This window comes from Microchirus variegatus (genome assembly GCF_963457635.1).
Source record: "Microchirus variegatus genome assembly, chromosome: 23".
Classification (NCBI taxonomy): Eukaryota; Metazoa; Chordata; class Actinopteri; order Pleuronectiformes; family Soleidae; genus Microchirus; species Microchirus variegatus.
The window spans coordinates 13,393,106-13,409,080 of NC_139824.1; the positions used below are offsets into that span (position 1 = coordinate 13,393,106).

The 15,975-nt window shown below is 45.1% G+C and overlaps 1 protein-coding gene across 2 annotated transcripts in view; it reads left to right on the plus strand.

The window, feature by feature from the left end:
- dlc1 (DLC1 Rho GTPase activating protein) overlaps nt 1-10,969 on the plus strand; it is a 62,033-nt gene extending 51,064 nt beyond the window's left edge. For both annotated transcript variants that reach the window (XM_083909701.1, XM_083909700.1), the window contains 11 exons: nt 238-301; nt 1,500-3,154; nt 4,252-4,431; nt 6,028-6,187; nt 7,059-7,266; nt 7,610-7,826; nt 8,356-8,470; nt 9,121-9,345; nt 9,934-10,151; nt 10,253-10,426; nt 10,825-10,969. In XM_083909701.1, coding sequence (XP_083765827.1) covers nt 269-301; nt 1,500-3,154; nt 4,252-4,431; nt 6,028-6,187; nt 7,059-7,266; nt 7,610-7,826; nt 8,356-8,470; nt 9,121-9,345; nt 9,934-10,151; nt 10,253-10,426; nt 10,825-10,924 — 3,285 coding nt within the window. In that variant the 5' untranslated portion in view covers nt 238-268 and the 3' untranslated portion in view covers nt 10,925-10,969. The remainder of the gene's footprint in view (nt 1-237; nt 302-1,499; nt 3,155-4,251; nt 4,432-6,027; nt 6,188-7,058; nt 7,267-7,609; nt 7,827-8,355; nt 8,471-9,120; nt 9,346-9,933; nt 10,152-10,252; nt 10,427-10,824) is intronic.
- The last annotated feature ends 5,006 nt before the right edge of the window (nt 10,970-15,975 follow it).

Genomic DNA, 15,975 nt, shown 5'->3' on the forward strand with positions numbered 1-15,975 from the left:
TTTTCTTCCTGCACCATGTGAGGATTATCCTTCAGCAGCTCATTAGCTAACCTGGGTGCACCCCGACTCCCCTGTCGTCGTTCTCTTCCCCTCTGCTGCTTTTCTTTTTCATCCTTTCTTCAATTATACACCCTCTTGGTGATGAGAGGTTTGAGTTTCAAGGTTTTGAGAGTCTTGATTTGTTTTTAAAAGCCCGTTTTTTTGAGTTTTAACCGCTTTTGAATTGTGTTTGCACAGGAGACTGAACACTCTCAACAAGTGTGCTCTGATGAGACTGGAAATATCACCGCAGAGAAAACGAGTGAGTGCATGTATGCATACACGTGAAACTGTAATTGCATTTCCTTAACTCATCCACCAGTTCACCCCTTTGGCCACAGGGCAATAGTTGTGTTTTCTCTCATGTTGTTTAATGACAAGGCACCTGTTGGGTTTATTTGTGTATCACGTGGGCTGTGCGGACCCTCGGGGGAAGGAGGAGAAAAGAGGATAGCTTTAATGTCTTAATAAAGGGGTCTGCGTATGCTACGACCTCCCCCCTACTTGAGAAGTGCAACCTCTCGTGCTTTAATATTCCTCTTTCTTCCGCGGCCTCACCATAAATGTGCAAAAACAAGACAATATTATGTACTAAACATAAAATATCAGCCCTGAAATGAGTGGAATTTTACCACAAATGAACCTCCTCCCTTCTAGCCTTAAGCGGTACACAGTAACATCCTTGTTCCGTGTGTGGTGGCATTCATTAGGATGACCCTTTCTGTGTCACCTTTCATTTCAGGAGTCAACACAGAAGAGTAGGGGGAGTCAAAGAGGTTATTTGCCACCACTCACCCCCACCACTCACCCCCCCCTCACCAAACCTTAGACAGCTTAGGAATGCATTGATCTCCTCACGTCTTAACATTCCCATTTTCATGCTGCAGATTCCCCCTAAGCGTTCGTTCAAACTGCTAGCGTTGACTGTTGATGGTTTGAGGATAAGATATCTCCAGAATGTTGATAAATGTCAGTTCTCTGAATGAACAGCTGTTATCTCACATTCCAACCAGCATAACAGGAGAAACCAGCCCATATTAGATTGTCCTCCTTTGTGTTGTAGCAGGGATAGAACTCCCACCTTTGCTGGTGATTGTTTCTTACACACACCATGATTGTATGTGTGCACATGAGCTTGTTTTACTCTTTCATGGATATTAAATAGGAATTAAAATTGACCAAAGCGATGTATCTGTGTTACAATTCAATGCTGGAGGGGTGGTGACCCCAGTCTGGCCGGCTGCACTGAGAGCTATGGGGGTCATAATGGAATTTCCTGAACTTCCTTCAGGGCCTGAGATAGATTAACTAAACTGGGGGAGGTGTGTCCATTTTGGGAAGGTGACTTTTGACAGATAGTTAAAGTCATTATAAATTAAATTCCACAATTGGTGAGGAATGTTGGGAAAAGAAATAGCAAATGTAGCAGTGCATAATATTGTGCTTGTGCCCAATTCCAGAGTGAAGACTCTGACGAGGATGAGCCTTGCGCCATCAGCGGCCGATGGACCTTCCAGAGGGACAGCAAGCGCTGGTCGCGTATGGAGGAGCTGGAGGTTTTCTCCTCGCTGTCCACAGACGCCACGCAGGCCCCGTCGTTCCCCAAGGACCAAGCATCCCAAAAGGGCAAGCTGGCCCTACACGAAGGCAACAGTTCGGAGAGCGTGTTGACCGACCTCAGTGAACAACCTGAAGTGGGCTCCATCCACAGCAGCGGGAGTGGAGGAAGAGGGGAAGAGAAGGGGCACGGTGCCACCTTGGTAAATGAAGCCGTACCTACTGGTGCCACTCGTGCCAGCTCTGTCGCCAGCATGTGTTCATCTTCAGGTACAGGCGGCTCAGGATGTGCTAATGAGGACTCTTTTTCTGACGGGTTGCCGCCGTCACCTTTGGAGACACTTGGGCAGTTCACGTTTGACGTGAAAACAGGAATTGGAGGACTTAGCACGAGTCTGGACAGAGCAGGTGGTAAAAGCACGCGCTCCCGGGCCAAAAGTTTCCTAAAGAGGATGGAAAGCCTTCGACTGCGCAGCGGCACCTCGTCCAAGAGGAAGAAGAAGGCGAGCACCAGTGGAGGGAAGATAGAAATCAGCGGACCTGTCATCAAAGAGGGTCTGGACGATGACAAGCTGAGGAGGCTCAATTGTGTGGACATCCCCAGCATCAACCTCAACCAGAACCTCAATCACCACCGCAATCCCACGCAGACCATGACGCTTAACCGGAATCGCTCAGTGTCCTACTCCACTCAGACCAGCCACGGCAGCACCGGAAGTACAGGCAGCAGCCAGTCGGAGGCCAGCAGCGGCAGCGCGGTGAGCACGCCGAGCCCGGTGACTCGCGCTCGCAGCCACAGCACGGCCGCGGGGTCGAGTAAGAGAGGAGGGATGTATTTGGAGGGTTTCGATCCGTTCAGTGTCCTCCAACAAGCTTCAGATTGTCAGCCGAAACCCCCGTCCAAATCTACCACGCCCATCCCCTGCCAAACTGGCAACGGGATGACGGTTGACGAGCAGAACCGCAGGAACAACCGTGGTGTTCAAGACAATGTCAGACAAGCGGGGGACGAAGAGGAGGAGGAAGAGGAAGGCATGGTCTTCTTCTACTTGCCGGAAGGTCACAAGCCGGGAACTTTCCCCAAAGCCCTGCAAGACGGGAGTTCACGCAATAACAATGGGAACGATAATGGCAACTCCGTGGTGCTCAGGGGGCGGCAAAGCAGACGCCAGCGCCGTGGCTCTTCAGGCTCTGTCGATAGCCGGCTCAGTTTTTACGACAATGTGCCCTACACCGAGAGAGAGGATGAGGAAGAGGGGAACGAACACAAGCTGGAGGAAGTGCTGCACCACGTCAGCAGACTGCACCGCTTTAACGCATGGTCAGAAGCTGTCGTCGGCGAAGAGGAGGATGAGGAAGACGAAGAGGAAGAGGGAGACTCGGACTCTGCGTTAGACTCGGCCTCTCCGTGCCCGTCTTCTCCTCTGCAAAACCGGCTAGAAGAGACAGAGAATGGAAGCGACCAGGACAGCACGGGAAATCCGCTGGGCGAGGGAGAGGAAGGGATGAGGGAAAGAAGAGATTCTGGTGTCGGAGCATCTTTAACCCGAACCAGCAGGTCAGTGAAGATCATGTCAATGAAGGCCCAAGGCACATCCCCCACTCCTACAGTGGAGTTAGAGGATGAATAATAAGAAGGAATCAATAGTAGTAACATGTTAATATACCTTATCATTCAAAAGTTTGGGCTCACCTATGCAATTTGTTTGTGTTTTCCATTAAAAGTGACACTTTTATTCATCAAAAGAGTTGCAAAATGAATAGAAAATATAGTCAGGACAAGATTAGAAATTATGAATCAAAGAACCAGAAAAACTGTTTTCAGCTGTGCTAACATCATTGCACAAGGGTTTTCTAATCATCCAATAGCCTTCTAACGCCATTAGCAAACACAATGTACCATTAGAACACTGGAATTGGGCCAGATACACCCACATACAATGTTCTATTCATTGAAAAAAGTGCTTTTCCTTAAAAAATAAGGACATTTATGTGACCCCAAACTTTTGAACGGTAGTGTACATATTTTATTTCAAACTAGCATTTTTAATAAGTAGCTGCAATGAGAACTGTGTTATTTTGTGTGTTTACCTCTCATAGCTTTGTTGCGTAGGTGAACTGATCCTTTAAGTCACAGTCATCCAGGCAGCAGCTTACTCTTCGCTGTCAGCCTTCGTCAGTCCAAACATTTACCGTAATGCACAAAAATCTTAAAGGACAACAGCAAAAATTAAGAGTTCTCCACAGCGAGTGACAGCAGCCGAGTAAACACTGGGACACGCTGAGACGTCTGTCATTACATAATGGGCACTGAATACTTTGGAATGCTGCTCGGTCTCCATGGGGACTGTTTTTGTTCCTTCGGGAATCCACAGACAGAATTACACGAGGGGGCTGTGGACATTTAGTCCGTCAGACAATCTTTTGTTTGACGTGCACATAAATCCCTGTAATCCCTAAAACCAATCGCTTGGCACACAACAGCAAACACTAATGTGGCCATGTGTTATTCCTTAAGGTTTTTTTTTTTTCTTTCTCCGTGTTCACAAAAGCATAACACAAGTTCCCATGAGTCAAATGGCTAATTTGCAGTCGACACTCTTCTTCTTCTCCTCACATCTCAATTTGCACTCTGTCTCTTTCTCTGCACTCCAGGCCACAGAAACTCCGCTGGCCAAGTTTCCAGAACTCCCATCAGCCCAGCTTGGCCTCGGCCCAGCTCCAGATTAGCTGCCAGTCTGTGTTACAGATGAACCTGCTGCAGAAGCTCTCCCTGCTGCAGCTCACTGCTCTGCTGGAGAAACATACTCCGACAAACAAACACGGTTTCAGCTGGTGAGGGGAAAACACTGATGTTATGTTACTGGTTATTTCAGCACACGCTGAGATTGTTTAGGCTTGTTTTTTTCCAAGTTCAATGCATTCTGTTGCTGAGCTAATTGTTCCTCCTAAGTGATGCCCTTCAGTTGATCCATTCAGCCTGGCCAATTGTCGCCCCCTCCATCCCAAAACAGTCTCTCGGACCCTTCCGTCTGCAGGTTGTTGTGTAGTGTGGTGACGGCTGTCCACAGAGGTTGGGTTTCACATTCTTTTCCCAGCACGGTAATTGCTGGGAAGGGGCGTACATTGTATTTTTCTCAACGGGGGCAATAATGGCTGTTCACACGCATTGCGTTACAAGAGCTGGAGGCTCGAAAGATCAGCAATTATCACACCACCACAACTCCCGGAGTACTATCCTCACCTCTTTTTTTATCTTGTTTAGAGCTGCAACGAACCATTATTTTCTGAATCGATTAATCGTTTGTTAAAAAACGTCGATCGGTGTTTGTCAAACCTGGAAATGACGATGTTCTCCAATGTGGTGTTGTGTCCACAAACCAAAATGATTCAGTTTTAATGATTTCTTTGTTATGTGGAGCAAAGAAACTGAGGAAATATTCACATTTAAGAAGCTAAAACAATCAAAAATCTTGTTTTAATCATGGAAAAAGCTTCAAACCGATTAATCGATTATCAAAATAGTTCGATTAACTGTTTCAGCTCAGATGATAACCCCACTATTGTACTCAAATACTGGGTAAAAGTCTTTTTAAATCATTTAGATCATTTTCTGTTGGCCAGCAAAGACATTCTTCCGTCAGAGGAACAGTGACCCAGAATGGCCTGATTTTTTATGCATGAAGTAATATACAGCCTCTGAATTCCAGATCGGAAAATGAATTTGTTGAAAAAATGAAATTATTTATACTCAAGACCGTCTTTGAGCAGGAATTAAATGCATTAAGACAGTCCAGGAAAGACAGAGGCCACTTGTTGGCCACCAGAGGCTCACACATAATCAGAATTCCGGGCTGAGATCATAATAACGCTCCCTTTTTTCCCACTTTTTTCCCTCCCCAACTGTGGTTCTGAGCATCTCGGTGAACGGCTCTTACAAAGACAAGCTTGTCTCCCGGGTTTCACATCATTCGCATCTTTCTGCTAAACACACTCGCACCCATGCACGGAACCTCAGCTGTAAATCTGTGGGCGCATTCTTGTGAAACAGTGAAGAGTTTGAATGTTTCAACTCTGGGGTTTTGTGGTAACAGACTTGGCTGGTTTGCTTGCACCCCGAGTGCGCATGTGTGCAAGCACATGCTCATGCTCACATGCACCCAGGGCCACAAATAGGGAGGCAGACAGTTTGTGCGGATGTATAAAGCAGTGGGATCCTCCCCCTTTTGACAGACAAACATACAACCCACCCCTCTTCTGTTGTCCCCCTCACCCTGTTTATCCACCACCCCCCCTCATAAACCTGGAGACATAAAACACACACACACACACAGTCTGTGCAACCAAATTTGTGGGTTTTTTAGTTTGAAATGAGTCCTGCATCCGTCTTGGATGTATCGATTGAGTTATTTGTTTGTGTGTGTGTTGTAGGGCTGTGCCAAAGTTTATGAAGCGGATCAAGGTGCGGGACTACAAAGACAGGAATGTGTTTGGTGTGCCACTACAAGTCATCGTCCAGCGGACGGGCCAGCCCCTCCCTCAGGGAATCCAGCAGGCCATGCGCTATTTGCGCAATCAGTGCCTCGACCAGGTAACGTCTGAAATGCACGCACACGTATGGACGTATGTACGCGTAAACTTGTGCTTATTCTTTAATTGCATGTGCAAACTTAATGTCAAAGGTCAAAGAAAACCCTGTGCTTAAATAACCTAAGTGTTTAAAGGCGCCATATGTAAGAATGTGGCCAAAAACGGTTACTACATACAAATTCAAAATACCAAGGTCTTTTCGGTTTCGCTTTTTGACGTAACTGGCAACCCTTGAGGCCTAGAGGCCTATATCTGAAATATTGTTGGGTCTTATTAAAAAAATAATAAAAAAATAGACATATATATATATATATATCATTATTGTTATCATAAGTAAATAAAGGGTTAATACCTTAAAGGGTTAATATTACTTTTAGGTATTTAGGTATCAGTCATATAATCACCCATGACTTGTTTTTCACTGGTTCTTACATAAGATGAAGCAGTGAATAGGGAAAAAAAAGTCTTAGTTGATGTGTATAAATGGTTCCTGTCTTTCCTCAAAAGAGTCAAAAGCTACAGCTGTTAAGTCACCTGTGGCCTTCTGTTTAACCTCCATACTGTAATGACAGATTTATCCCTGTGTATCTGTGCGAGAGTGCAGTCGCCATGGAAAGGAAGAGGAAAATGTGAGAAAATACCTTTTTAATGGAGGATAAAAACAGAAAAGAGACAGACCAACATACCATTTTTCTCTTTTCCTCCCGATCATTGCAGCCTAAAAAAATGCTTCATAACAGTCAGGATAAGAAAGCTTAGTGGGTGTCATGGGAGCGTTTTGTAAATACAGTCAACACGATTTGTTGTGATGTAATTTGGGGATAATATGTGTGATGTAACCCTCTCTTCGGTCCCCGTCTCTCTCTGTTCAGGTCGGTCTTTTCAGGAAATCGGGGGTTAAATCTCGGATCCAAGCTCTTCGCCAAATGAACGAGGCGAGCGGCGCCGACGGGGGAGGCGTGAGCTACGAGGGCCAGTCGGCCTACGACGTCGCAGACATGCTGAAGCAGTACTTCAGAGACTTACCAGAGCCCCTGCTGACGAGCAAACTGTCCGAGACCTTCCTCCAGATCTATCAGTGTAAGAATCACTCCCACAAATCATATCTGGGTTACGTAAACACAGCATCTGCCTGCTTTAGCGCGGCAGATGCTCGGCCTTGTCTGTCACGGAGCAAGACATTGTGAAATTGTAAAAGGAAAACAAACAGGATGAGCGCAGGAAATACCTGTGGAATGAGGGGAAGGACAGCATAATCTCTGCTATACAGTAGTATTGGCTCATTCTTATGTAGCTCACTGTTCCAGCACGGTACATTAGGAAGTGTTTATATAAGGTGAAACTAAAGACTTGTCCTGACAGCTAAATAACAGACCCTAAAATAGACGAAGTGGTATTCATTTTCCGTGTTTTCCCTCTCCAGACATGCCCAAAGAGCTCCGTCTGCAGGCGGCCCGCGCCGCCGTGCTGCTGCTGCCCGACGAGAACCGCGCGGCGCTGAGGACTCTGCTGTGTCTGCTGAGCGACGTGACGGCCAGCGTGGCCGAGAACCAGATGACGCCCACCAACCTGGCCGTTTGTCTGGCCCCTTCGCTCTTTCACCTCAACACCCTGCGGCGCAAGGAGAGCTCCTCGCCGAGGTGTGTTTCTCTTAAAAATCCAGTTTGTTTTTTGTGACCACACATGTCGTCACCCTAACCCTGACAAGTTAATACTAGTTACAGATTTCTACACTGTACTTAATATGCACAGAAATGAAGAGCTTGGGGTGGACATTCATGCTCTGGTCCAGGGTTTCTCACTCTCACTCACAGGTGTGTGGGAAACACCTAAAACATGGAGAACAGTGGCTCCCCAGGACCAGGAGTGAGAAACCCTGCTCTCGTCTGAATGTGTACCACTGTGATTGGGTTCATTCTTTAGCATCACTGACATAGTTATCGCATCGGCAGCTTGCACAACTTACTGTACATTCTAAGAACAGGAAAGCAACACTTTAAAGAAACGAAAGAGCAGGATCCTTTAAAAAGAGGACCGAGAAGGAACAGAAAGGAAGGGAGACAAAAATGGAAAAGTTGCATAAGCATCTTAAGATAATGCAGAAACATGTTTTGTTTCACATAAACTTACAGCAAGTCTGATCTTATCTTCCTCCTCCCTGGTTCATAGGGTGATGAACCGAAAGCAGTCGCTGGGAAAGCCGGACCAGAGGGACCTGAACGAGAACCTGGCCGCTACTCATGGTTTGGCGCACATGATCCAGGAGTGCAGGAAACTCTTCCGGGTTAGTATTTACACAAACAATCCAGAGTCATAGAGAACGGGATCGTCAACTTAAAGTTAAAAAATATACAGCAGTTCCACAAAGTTACAAGCCCGTGAATCCACCTCAGAGCAGACTTGATCGGATAAACAGGAAATATTAAGCAAAACCGCTCTATAACTAATCCAATTTCAGTGACATTCAACCCCAAAAAAAAAGTTCTCCGTGCGCCGCAGTTTTCTCACAGACGCTATAGCAATTAGCCAAAGGCTGCGTGATTACCGTGATAGGGTTTTGATTTAATTGTGTGGCAGACCTTCCTGGCTTCTTCTTGGTATTATTGTTAAATCAAACTACAAGTAAAGCGATTATCTCATCGTTGGTTACTCATAATTAGATTTTCGACTCGCTGGTGGAGGTAGATAAGCATGACCTATGATACAATGACCGCAATCAGCCGCTGTTTAAACCAATCTTTTCCTTTGTAATGATATGGCAGTATCATAAACATTCATTTTAATGAAGATGCAAGGATCAAATTAGGCAGAGATTGACTGATATCATTTAATTACACATAATATATTATAGTTTTTACTTTGAGAAAAGAGGATATAGAGAATATATTCAGATCACATCAGGACCGTTGTACTCATCCTCCACTTTTCCGACAGATACCAGAGGAAATGAATCGCTGCAGAAACTCCTACGTGGAGCAGGCGCTCCTGCCTCGGCGCCTGGAGGACTTTGGCGGCGGCGAGGAGGCGGCAGCGGCGAAGGGCGGCTACAGGACGTATCTACGCGACAGCCTGGACGCCCTCCTCAAAGAGGCCAAGGACAAGTTCAGAGGTTACGACAGCTGCTCCACGCCGGAGCACGCCGAGCTGGCCTGCAGAAAGGTACGCCCACGTTTTTTTGTTCGTTTGTGGCGGAATCTGAGAGACAACAGTGACAGCAGTGGAGCTTATGTAATCGCTCCTTCACTCCGGTTTTCCGGTCTTCTCCTTCCATCTCGGCTGCTTCTCTAAATATCTCGTTCGGAAAACCGACACTTAGGGTTTCCTGTAGAGAAACACATGTGTGTGTGAAACTGGCCTTGGCCCCCTTGGCCTCTCATTCCCATCCCACTGTACTGGACTGCATCCCAGAATGACATCAGTTTTCACACACACACACACACACACAACTATGTGGAACCTCGCTATTATCCCAGGCCTGCATTTCCTGTGTCTCGTCTGGAAAGGTTATCTATTCACCAGAGAGTCACGAGGCGAAGAGACTGCGTGTTCGTTATCATCGGACAGAAGCAGCTGACTTAGCTAAAGGGCAATTAGAGATTCTGAGTCAGACTGAGACCGCCGTGCAATAAAATTACAGCTGGATTACCGTATCTAATTTCAGTGAGCACGACCGATGAGATTAGATATCGTGCCCGGATGTTTTCCGAATGAACTTCATAGAACCCGTCTTCTCTTCTTCACCTCCAGGTGCACGATGGGTTTCCTCTGCGGCTGTGGAAGGTCAACGTGGAGTTGCCTGCGAGTCCCGAGGAGGTGCTGACGCGGTTGCTACGGGAACAGGCCCACTGGGACGAGGACCTGCTCGAGAGTCGAGTGGTGGAGACCCTGGACGAGAAGACGGAGGTGTATCAGTACGTGAGGAACGCCATGGCTCCACATCCCACCAGAGACCACGTGGTGCTCAGGTACAACGCTCACTTAGTTTCCACCGTTTACTTGTTTTTTTTAAGTGTCCTGTGTCTTTATATCTAACTTCTTTTGCTCGTCTTTTTTTTTTTTTTACCAGAACGTGGGTAACGGACCTGCCAAAGGGAGCGTGCGCACTCGTGTGTACGTCCGTGGACCACCAGGGGGCGCCCGTCGTCGGCGTCCGCGCGAACGTCCTCATCTCGCGCTACTTCATCGAGGCCTGCGGAAGCAACAAATCCAGACTCACGCATATTTCCAGGATCGACTGCAGGTCGGTGGAGCATTCACAGTTGTGCAGAGGTGGAAAAAGTACTAAGATATTGTACTCGAGTAAAAGTACCAATACTTTGATGAAATATTACTCAAGAAGAAGCAAAAAGTAGTTCATTTGAAATGTACTTTAAGTAAAAGTTACTTTGCGTGGGGCGTGAGGGTAGTAGAAATATGACAAGGGGTCAGAAATCCAAAACTATTTTGGAGCTCACGCGCCCTACGCAACACAGGATATTACGTCACCTTCGGCGCCCTCTATGGCCAGTGCTGGTACTAATCACATCATCATTCGTCTGGTTCTGGTGTATAATGTATTTCGTTACTTTCCACCTCTGCAGTTTTGTGGTCCTTAATGGACACAGTCATCTAACACTGGTCTTCTTCTTCTATTTTCAGGGGTCATTTTCCAGAGTGGTACAATAAATTGTATGGACACTTGTGTGCCGCTGAGGTATCACGAATACGCGACTCTTTCACTGCACCCATGGACAAATGAGATTGGGATCTTCAGAGCTTTTTTTTTTTTTTTTTAAACTTGGCATCTCATACCATCATTTTGGATCCTACTGGGCTCCAAACCTCTGCATCAAAACCCTGGATCGTACATTGAAGGACTCCTTACAGCAGAGTGATGCTACCATTTGTTGAACTGTGTTATCGAGTCTGCTGCCAAGAGGACTCCAAACACACACACACACACACACACACACACATGCACATGCATCTGGGCCAAAAGGACATGATGTTGCTGATGCAGGATGTGAGGTTTAGACTTTATCCAAAGGGGTGCTATTGCTTCTAAGAAGTAGTGTGTGTGTGTGTGAGCATGTATGTGTCTTGTGAGTGTGCATGTGTGTGTGTGTGTGTGTATGCAGAGATTAAAGAAAGTATTAAAGTTAATTTTTAGCGCTGGTGGTTTCCAGTCGCAGCATAGTGTGTACATATACAGTATTCCCATTTCCCTGTAACAGGAGGAAACGCAAAACAATATTATGGGTCAGTTGATTGATGGATCCATGGGGCGAAGACAGACGTGAATGTGCTGGTGATAATGCAGACTGAAACGGAGACAATGGAGAGGACGGTGTTAGATACCAGGTGGCCGAGGGAGGCTTTTGTGTCGCGGCGAAAGGGGAAAAGGAAGGCAGAGTCGGATTAGCGCGGTGGCTGGCTCACCAGAAAAGGGGATCGTTTAATACGAATTAAAGGTGCATTATGTAATAAATCTAAAGCAACTGGCCATAAAAATCCTCCTAATATGTCACAGAGACTCAGGAATAATGTTCATATAACAAACTGAACTCACCAACAACAACAGTACAGACAAAATATTTGCATTAAAAAAAATCTTTTGCAGACTGCAAATCATGTTTTGGCAAGTGGCGCCACCTACCGCCGTCTACCAGCCATTGCAGTTAGTAGAGTCTCAGCTGCCGAGCAACCACGGGTTGCCAGTTACGTCAGAAAACGAAACCTAAAAGACCTCGGCATTTTGAATTTGAATGTAGTAACCGTTTTTGGCCACATTCTTACATATGGCGCCTTTAACTCCTGTGCGTCATGGGGTTAGAACACATTTGAGACCATAGGTGTGTGTGTGTGTGTGTGTGTGTGTATGTGTGTGTGTGTGTGTGTGTGTGTGTGTGTGTGTGTGTGTGTGTGTGTGTGTGTGTGTGTGTGTGACTGAGGAAAGGAAAAACAAAGATGTAGTGGACCAAATTTATGAAACAAAAAAAAAAAAAGTTTTTTCCTCACGATTTTAAAGAGCACAGCACAATTTTCCTAATTGTTGTCGGCTGGACCCCCACCAAAAGAAAAAAAAAAAACGATGCACTGTCCAAAAAAATTGCAACGAGAACCTCTGGCTCTGGCCCGAGATGATGGAAGAAGAGAACGACGAGAAGTGAAAACGAAATTGTCCTTTTATAAAGGTGGAGATTTTACAGGTTTTACTGTAAAGAAGAGGGCAGAATGAATGTGTTATTACAAAGGAAGGAAAAACAAGTATGTGTGTGTGTGTGTGTGTGTGTGTGTGTGTGTGTGTGTGTGTGTGTGTGTGTGTGTGTGTGTGTGTGTGTGTGTGTGTGTGTGTGTGTGTGTGTGTGTGTGTGTGTGTGTGTGTGTGTGTGTGTGTGTATACTTCTTTCTCTGTTACTGTCTCTGTCGGTGTTCATCACTCACGCTTCACTCTGAGGTGCTTGCTTTTTCGTGTCGCGTTAATTCACTAAGCCGTCCCCCCCCCCCCCCCCGCCGAATAATTAACGCATGACAATGACGGTTAATTTAAAACAAATATATTTATACCTCAGATATATGTTTGTTTTGTATCATACCATTTTTTTTTTTATTATTATTATTTTATTGTAAATGTTATAAGCTGTCGTGTTACAGAAATGAACAAATGTTTTATCTTTTTTATTAATATTATTTCTGTACAGGTTAATCAAAAGTGCACTATTAAATATATTAAAATAACCAGAGGAAAAGTTGTTTTATTCGCTCCCTAAATCCCCCTCCCGTTTGTTTACCCTATGGTTTATTCCAGGATTCAGACTCTCTGGGTTTCACCTCCTCGCCACCACATCCACCTCATTCCTGTCTTCATTCCACGCCAATAAAGCCACACAACCGGAGCTGCATGCAGGCGGGTACCAACTGGCCTGGTACAGAAGGGTGATCTCACTCTTACGTAGTCTTGTTTCTTACATATACGGCGGGAAACAATGGGGTCTGTTGTATTGCAGCTGGCAGGCGTCGGCGAAGGAGGAGTCGTGCAGCAGCAGCAACAACAAAAGAAAGAAAGAAAGGTCCGGTCGTCAGAGTGAGATTGTTTTAATGACTTTTTTAAAGTGAGTGCTCTGCAGGAGGAAACACAGGGTTGTACCTGCTTTCCATTTTCTATAGTTTCATCCTCCACGTGAGGGTCACGGAGACAATCCTAGGGTGGAAAAGGGCAGGGACAGATACACCCCGGACAGGACAGTCTGTACCTTGTATTTTTGCTTTTATCTAAACAGTTTAAGTGCAGGTACTTGAAACAGTGCTTTCACATTTCTGTTCGCTCACTGTTCTTCGGCTGTTACCCTGTACTTTTCTCCCAAAGTACAACAGAGGAGCTCGAGATGAAGCAGAGGCCTCAAGAAACACACACACAGGGGCGCAGTTTGTGAACAGGCATGGCAGGCAACCGCTTGGATCCCCGAGCTGATAGGGGGCCCCCGACACTCGGAGCCTGAGGGCTGTTTTTACTGAAATGTGCAGTGAGCAGCCGCCTCCCCGTCCCCCTTAAAAAACAATGGGAGATTTGCAATGACTCTCTCAGTAGGAAACCTCCCTAAAGGGGCCCCACCTCACTTTAACCTGTGTGAAGTTATCGTTCTGCAAGTTGGAAAACGAAGAGGATTATTTACAGTGTAATACATATCTTTTTTACTCAGTTTATATAGTTTTTTAAAAGCTATTTACAGTATTTTATTGTTCTATACATTTATATTTTCACATACTTTTTAATTACAAGGTTTTTCCATGTTATTTCATTTATTTCGAAAAAAAATAAATATTTTGAACTCATACATTATGGTGATGAACACTGGTTGGAAGGGCCCCCTGGGAATTTTTGCTCAGGGCCCCTACAGACTCTAGAATCGCCTCTGCACACACGTGCATATAATTACATGTGCTGTCTTTGAATTTGACCTTAAACAGACTTTCTGATACAATAACATCAAACTCCACTGTCAAATTCTTCTCCTTTATGTTTTTTTGTGACCTCTACAAACACAAGACCTGGTAAAACAGCAAATAAATAAACAGCATGCATTAATAAAAAAACATGTAAATGTACTGTACACGAGCTGCTCTGCATGCGTATGCTTTTCTGCTCGGAATGCAAACACCTCTCTGAGATTATGCAGAGCCAGATAAGGCCGCGCACAACAGCATCGGCAGTGTTGTTTGAGAATCCAGCGTGCACGCTTTCCCACATTGATAAATAACGTGAACGTGTGTGAACGCCTGCACGTGTGTGTCCAGTTTTTAGGGTCCTCACATTCAAATTCCCTCCTCGTCCAGAGTCCTGGTTTTTTTGGGAGCATGCACATGAGGCGAACAGAACAGTAATAATAAAAGACGGAGGACATTAAATCAGTCAATCTTTCTCAGATTTCTGCAGCAGAGTACGTGCTCGCACACAAGAAATCCCACAAGCGTGGCAAATATCTGACAGGAACTGTGAGGGGTCACGTAGCTCCATGCACACACGTGTCCCAGTGTATCACTCGTGTGTGACGATAACGCCGTATTTTCACAGTCAAACTGGACAGCAAAAGGAGGATTTAGTCACGGTTTGTCTCTCATATCGTCGTTGCTGAACATCCTGTCCTTTTACCTTCCACAAATTCCAAAGATTTGACTTGTTTCGAACATCTTGACACAGATCTGTCTCTGTGTGGGTTTGTGTGTGTCCTCCAGGTTGTGTTCTTAGATGTTGAACAATATGTCCCCCATCCTAAAAACAAACATGATTTGATGATTTGATGAATCATTCGTGTCTCAGCAGGCTCAACATCCACATCCACGGTCGTCACGGTGCCAACATGGTTGTGTTCATCACCATGTGTGGGCTGTAAATGTAGCATTAAAGGTGCCATATGTAACAATTTGGCCAAAAACAGTTACTATATTCAAATTCAAAATACCGGGGTCTTTTTCCTTTCGTTTTCTGACCTAACTGGCAACCCGTGGTTGCTCGGCAGCTGAGACTCTACTGACTGCAATGATTGGTAGACGGCGGTAGGTGGCGCTATATGCCAAAGCATGATTTGCAGTCTGAAAAAAATTTTTTTTAATGCAAATATTTTGTCTGTACTGCTGTTGTTGGTGAGTTCAGTTTGTTATATGAACATTATTCCTGAGTCTCTGTGACATATTAGGAGGATTTTATGGCCAGTTGCTTTAGATTTATTACATAATGCACCTTTAAATTAACTGAAACAGGTAACTAACATAGTAATAGTTTAGAACGACTAGTTTAATATTAAAGTAACTCCATTGTATTTGTAATTTAATCACAGGGCCACAATTTCCATGAAACTACACAGTCAATTATGCATGGTTATTACACAGAAGCTACTACGTCCCTGCAATAAACATATTTAATTACTTACTTACTTTTTGGCAGAATTAACCCAACAAAGTGGTCACATGAAGCAATTTCTAGGTAGAAATCATAACTCTGCTGGTGTCTTTGTTGACCCTGCACAAACATAACTAAAAATTCATTGTCTATAAACTAACAAATGAAGTCATCATGAGTTGAATTCAATGAGTAAAACGGCCATTGTTTGAATATTTTCTTCAAACAATTTCTGAGAGAAATGTGGAGTTATTGCTGGTTCAGCCTGTTTTATATGGTACGACACTGCCCTCTAGTGGTTGTATGGACGGTGAGTGGTTTGCTCTCCCATAATGCATTTGTGCTTTTACTTCCTACTAGTCCTACTATCCGGAGACTTTATTATTGGAGTAATGATTCTCTTTGGCCACTAG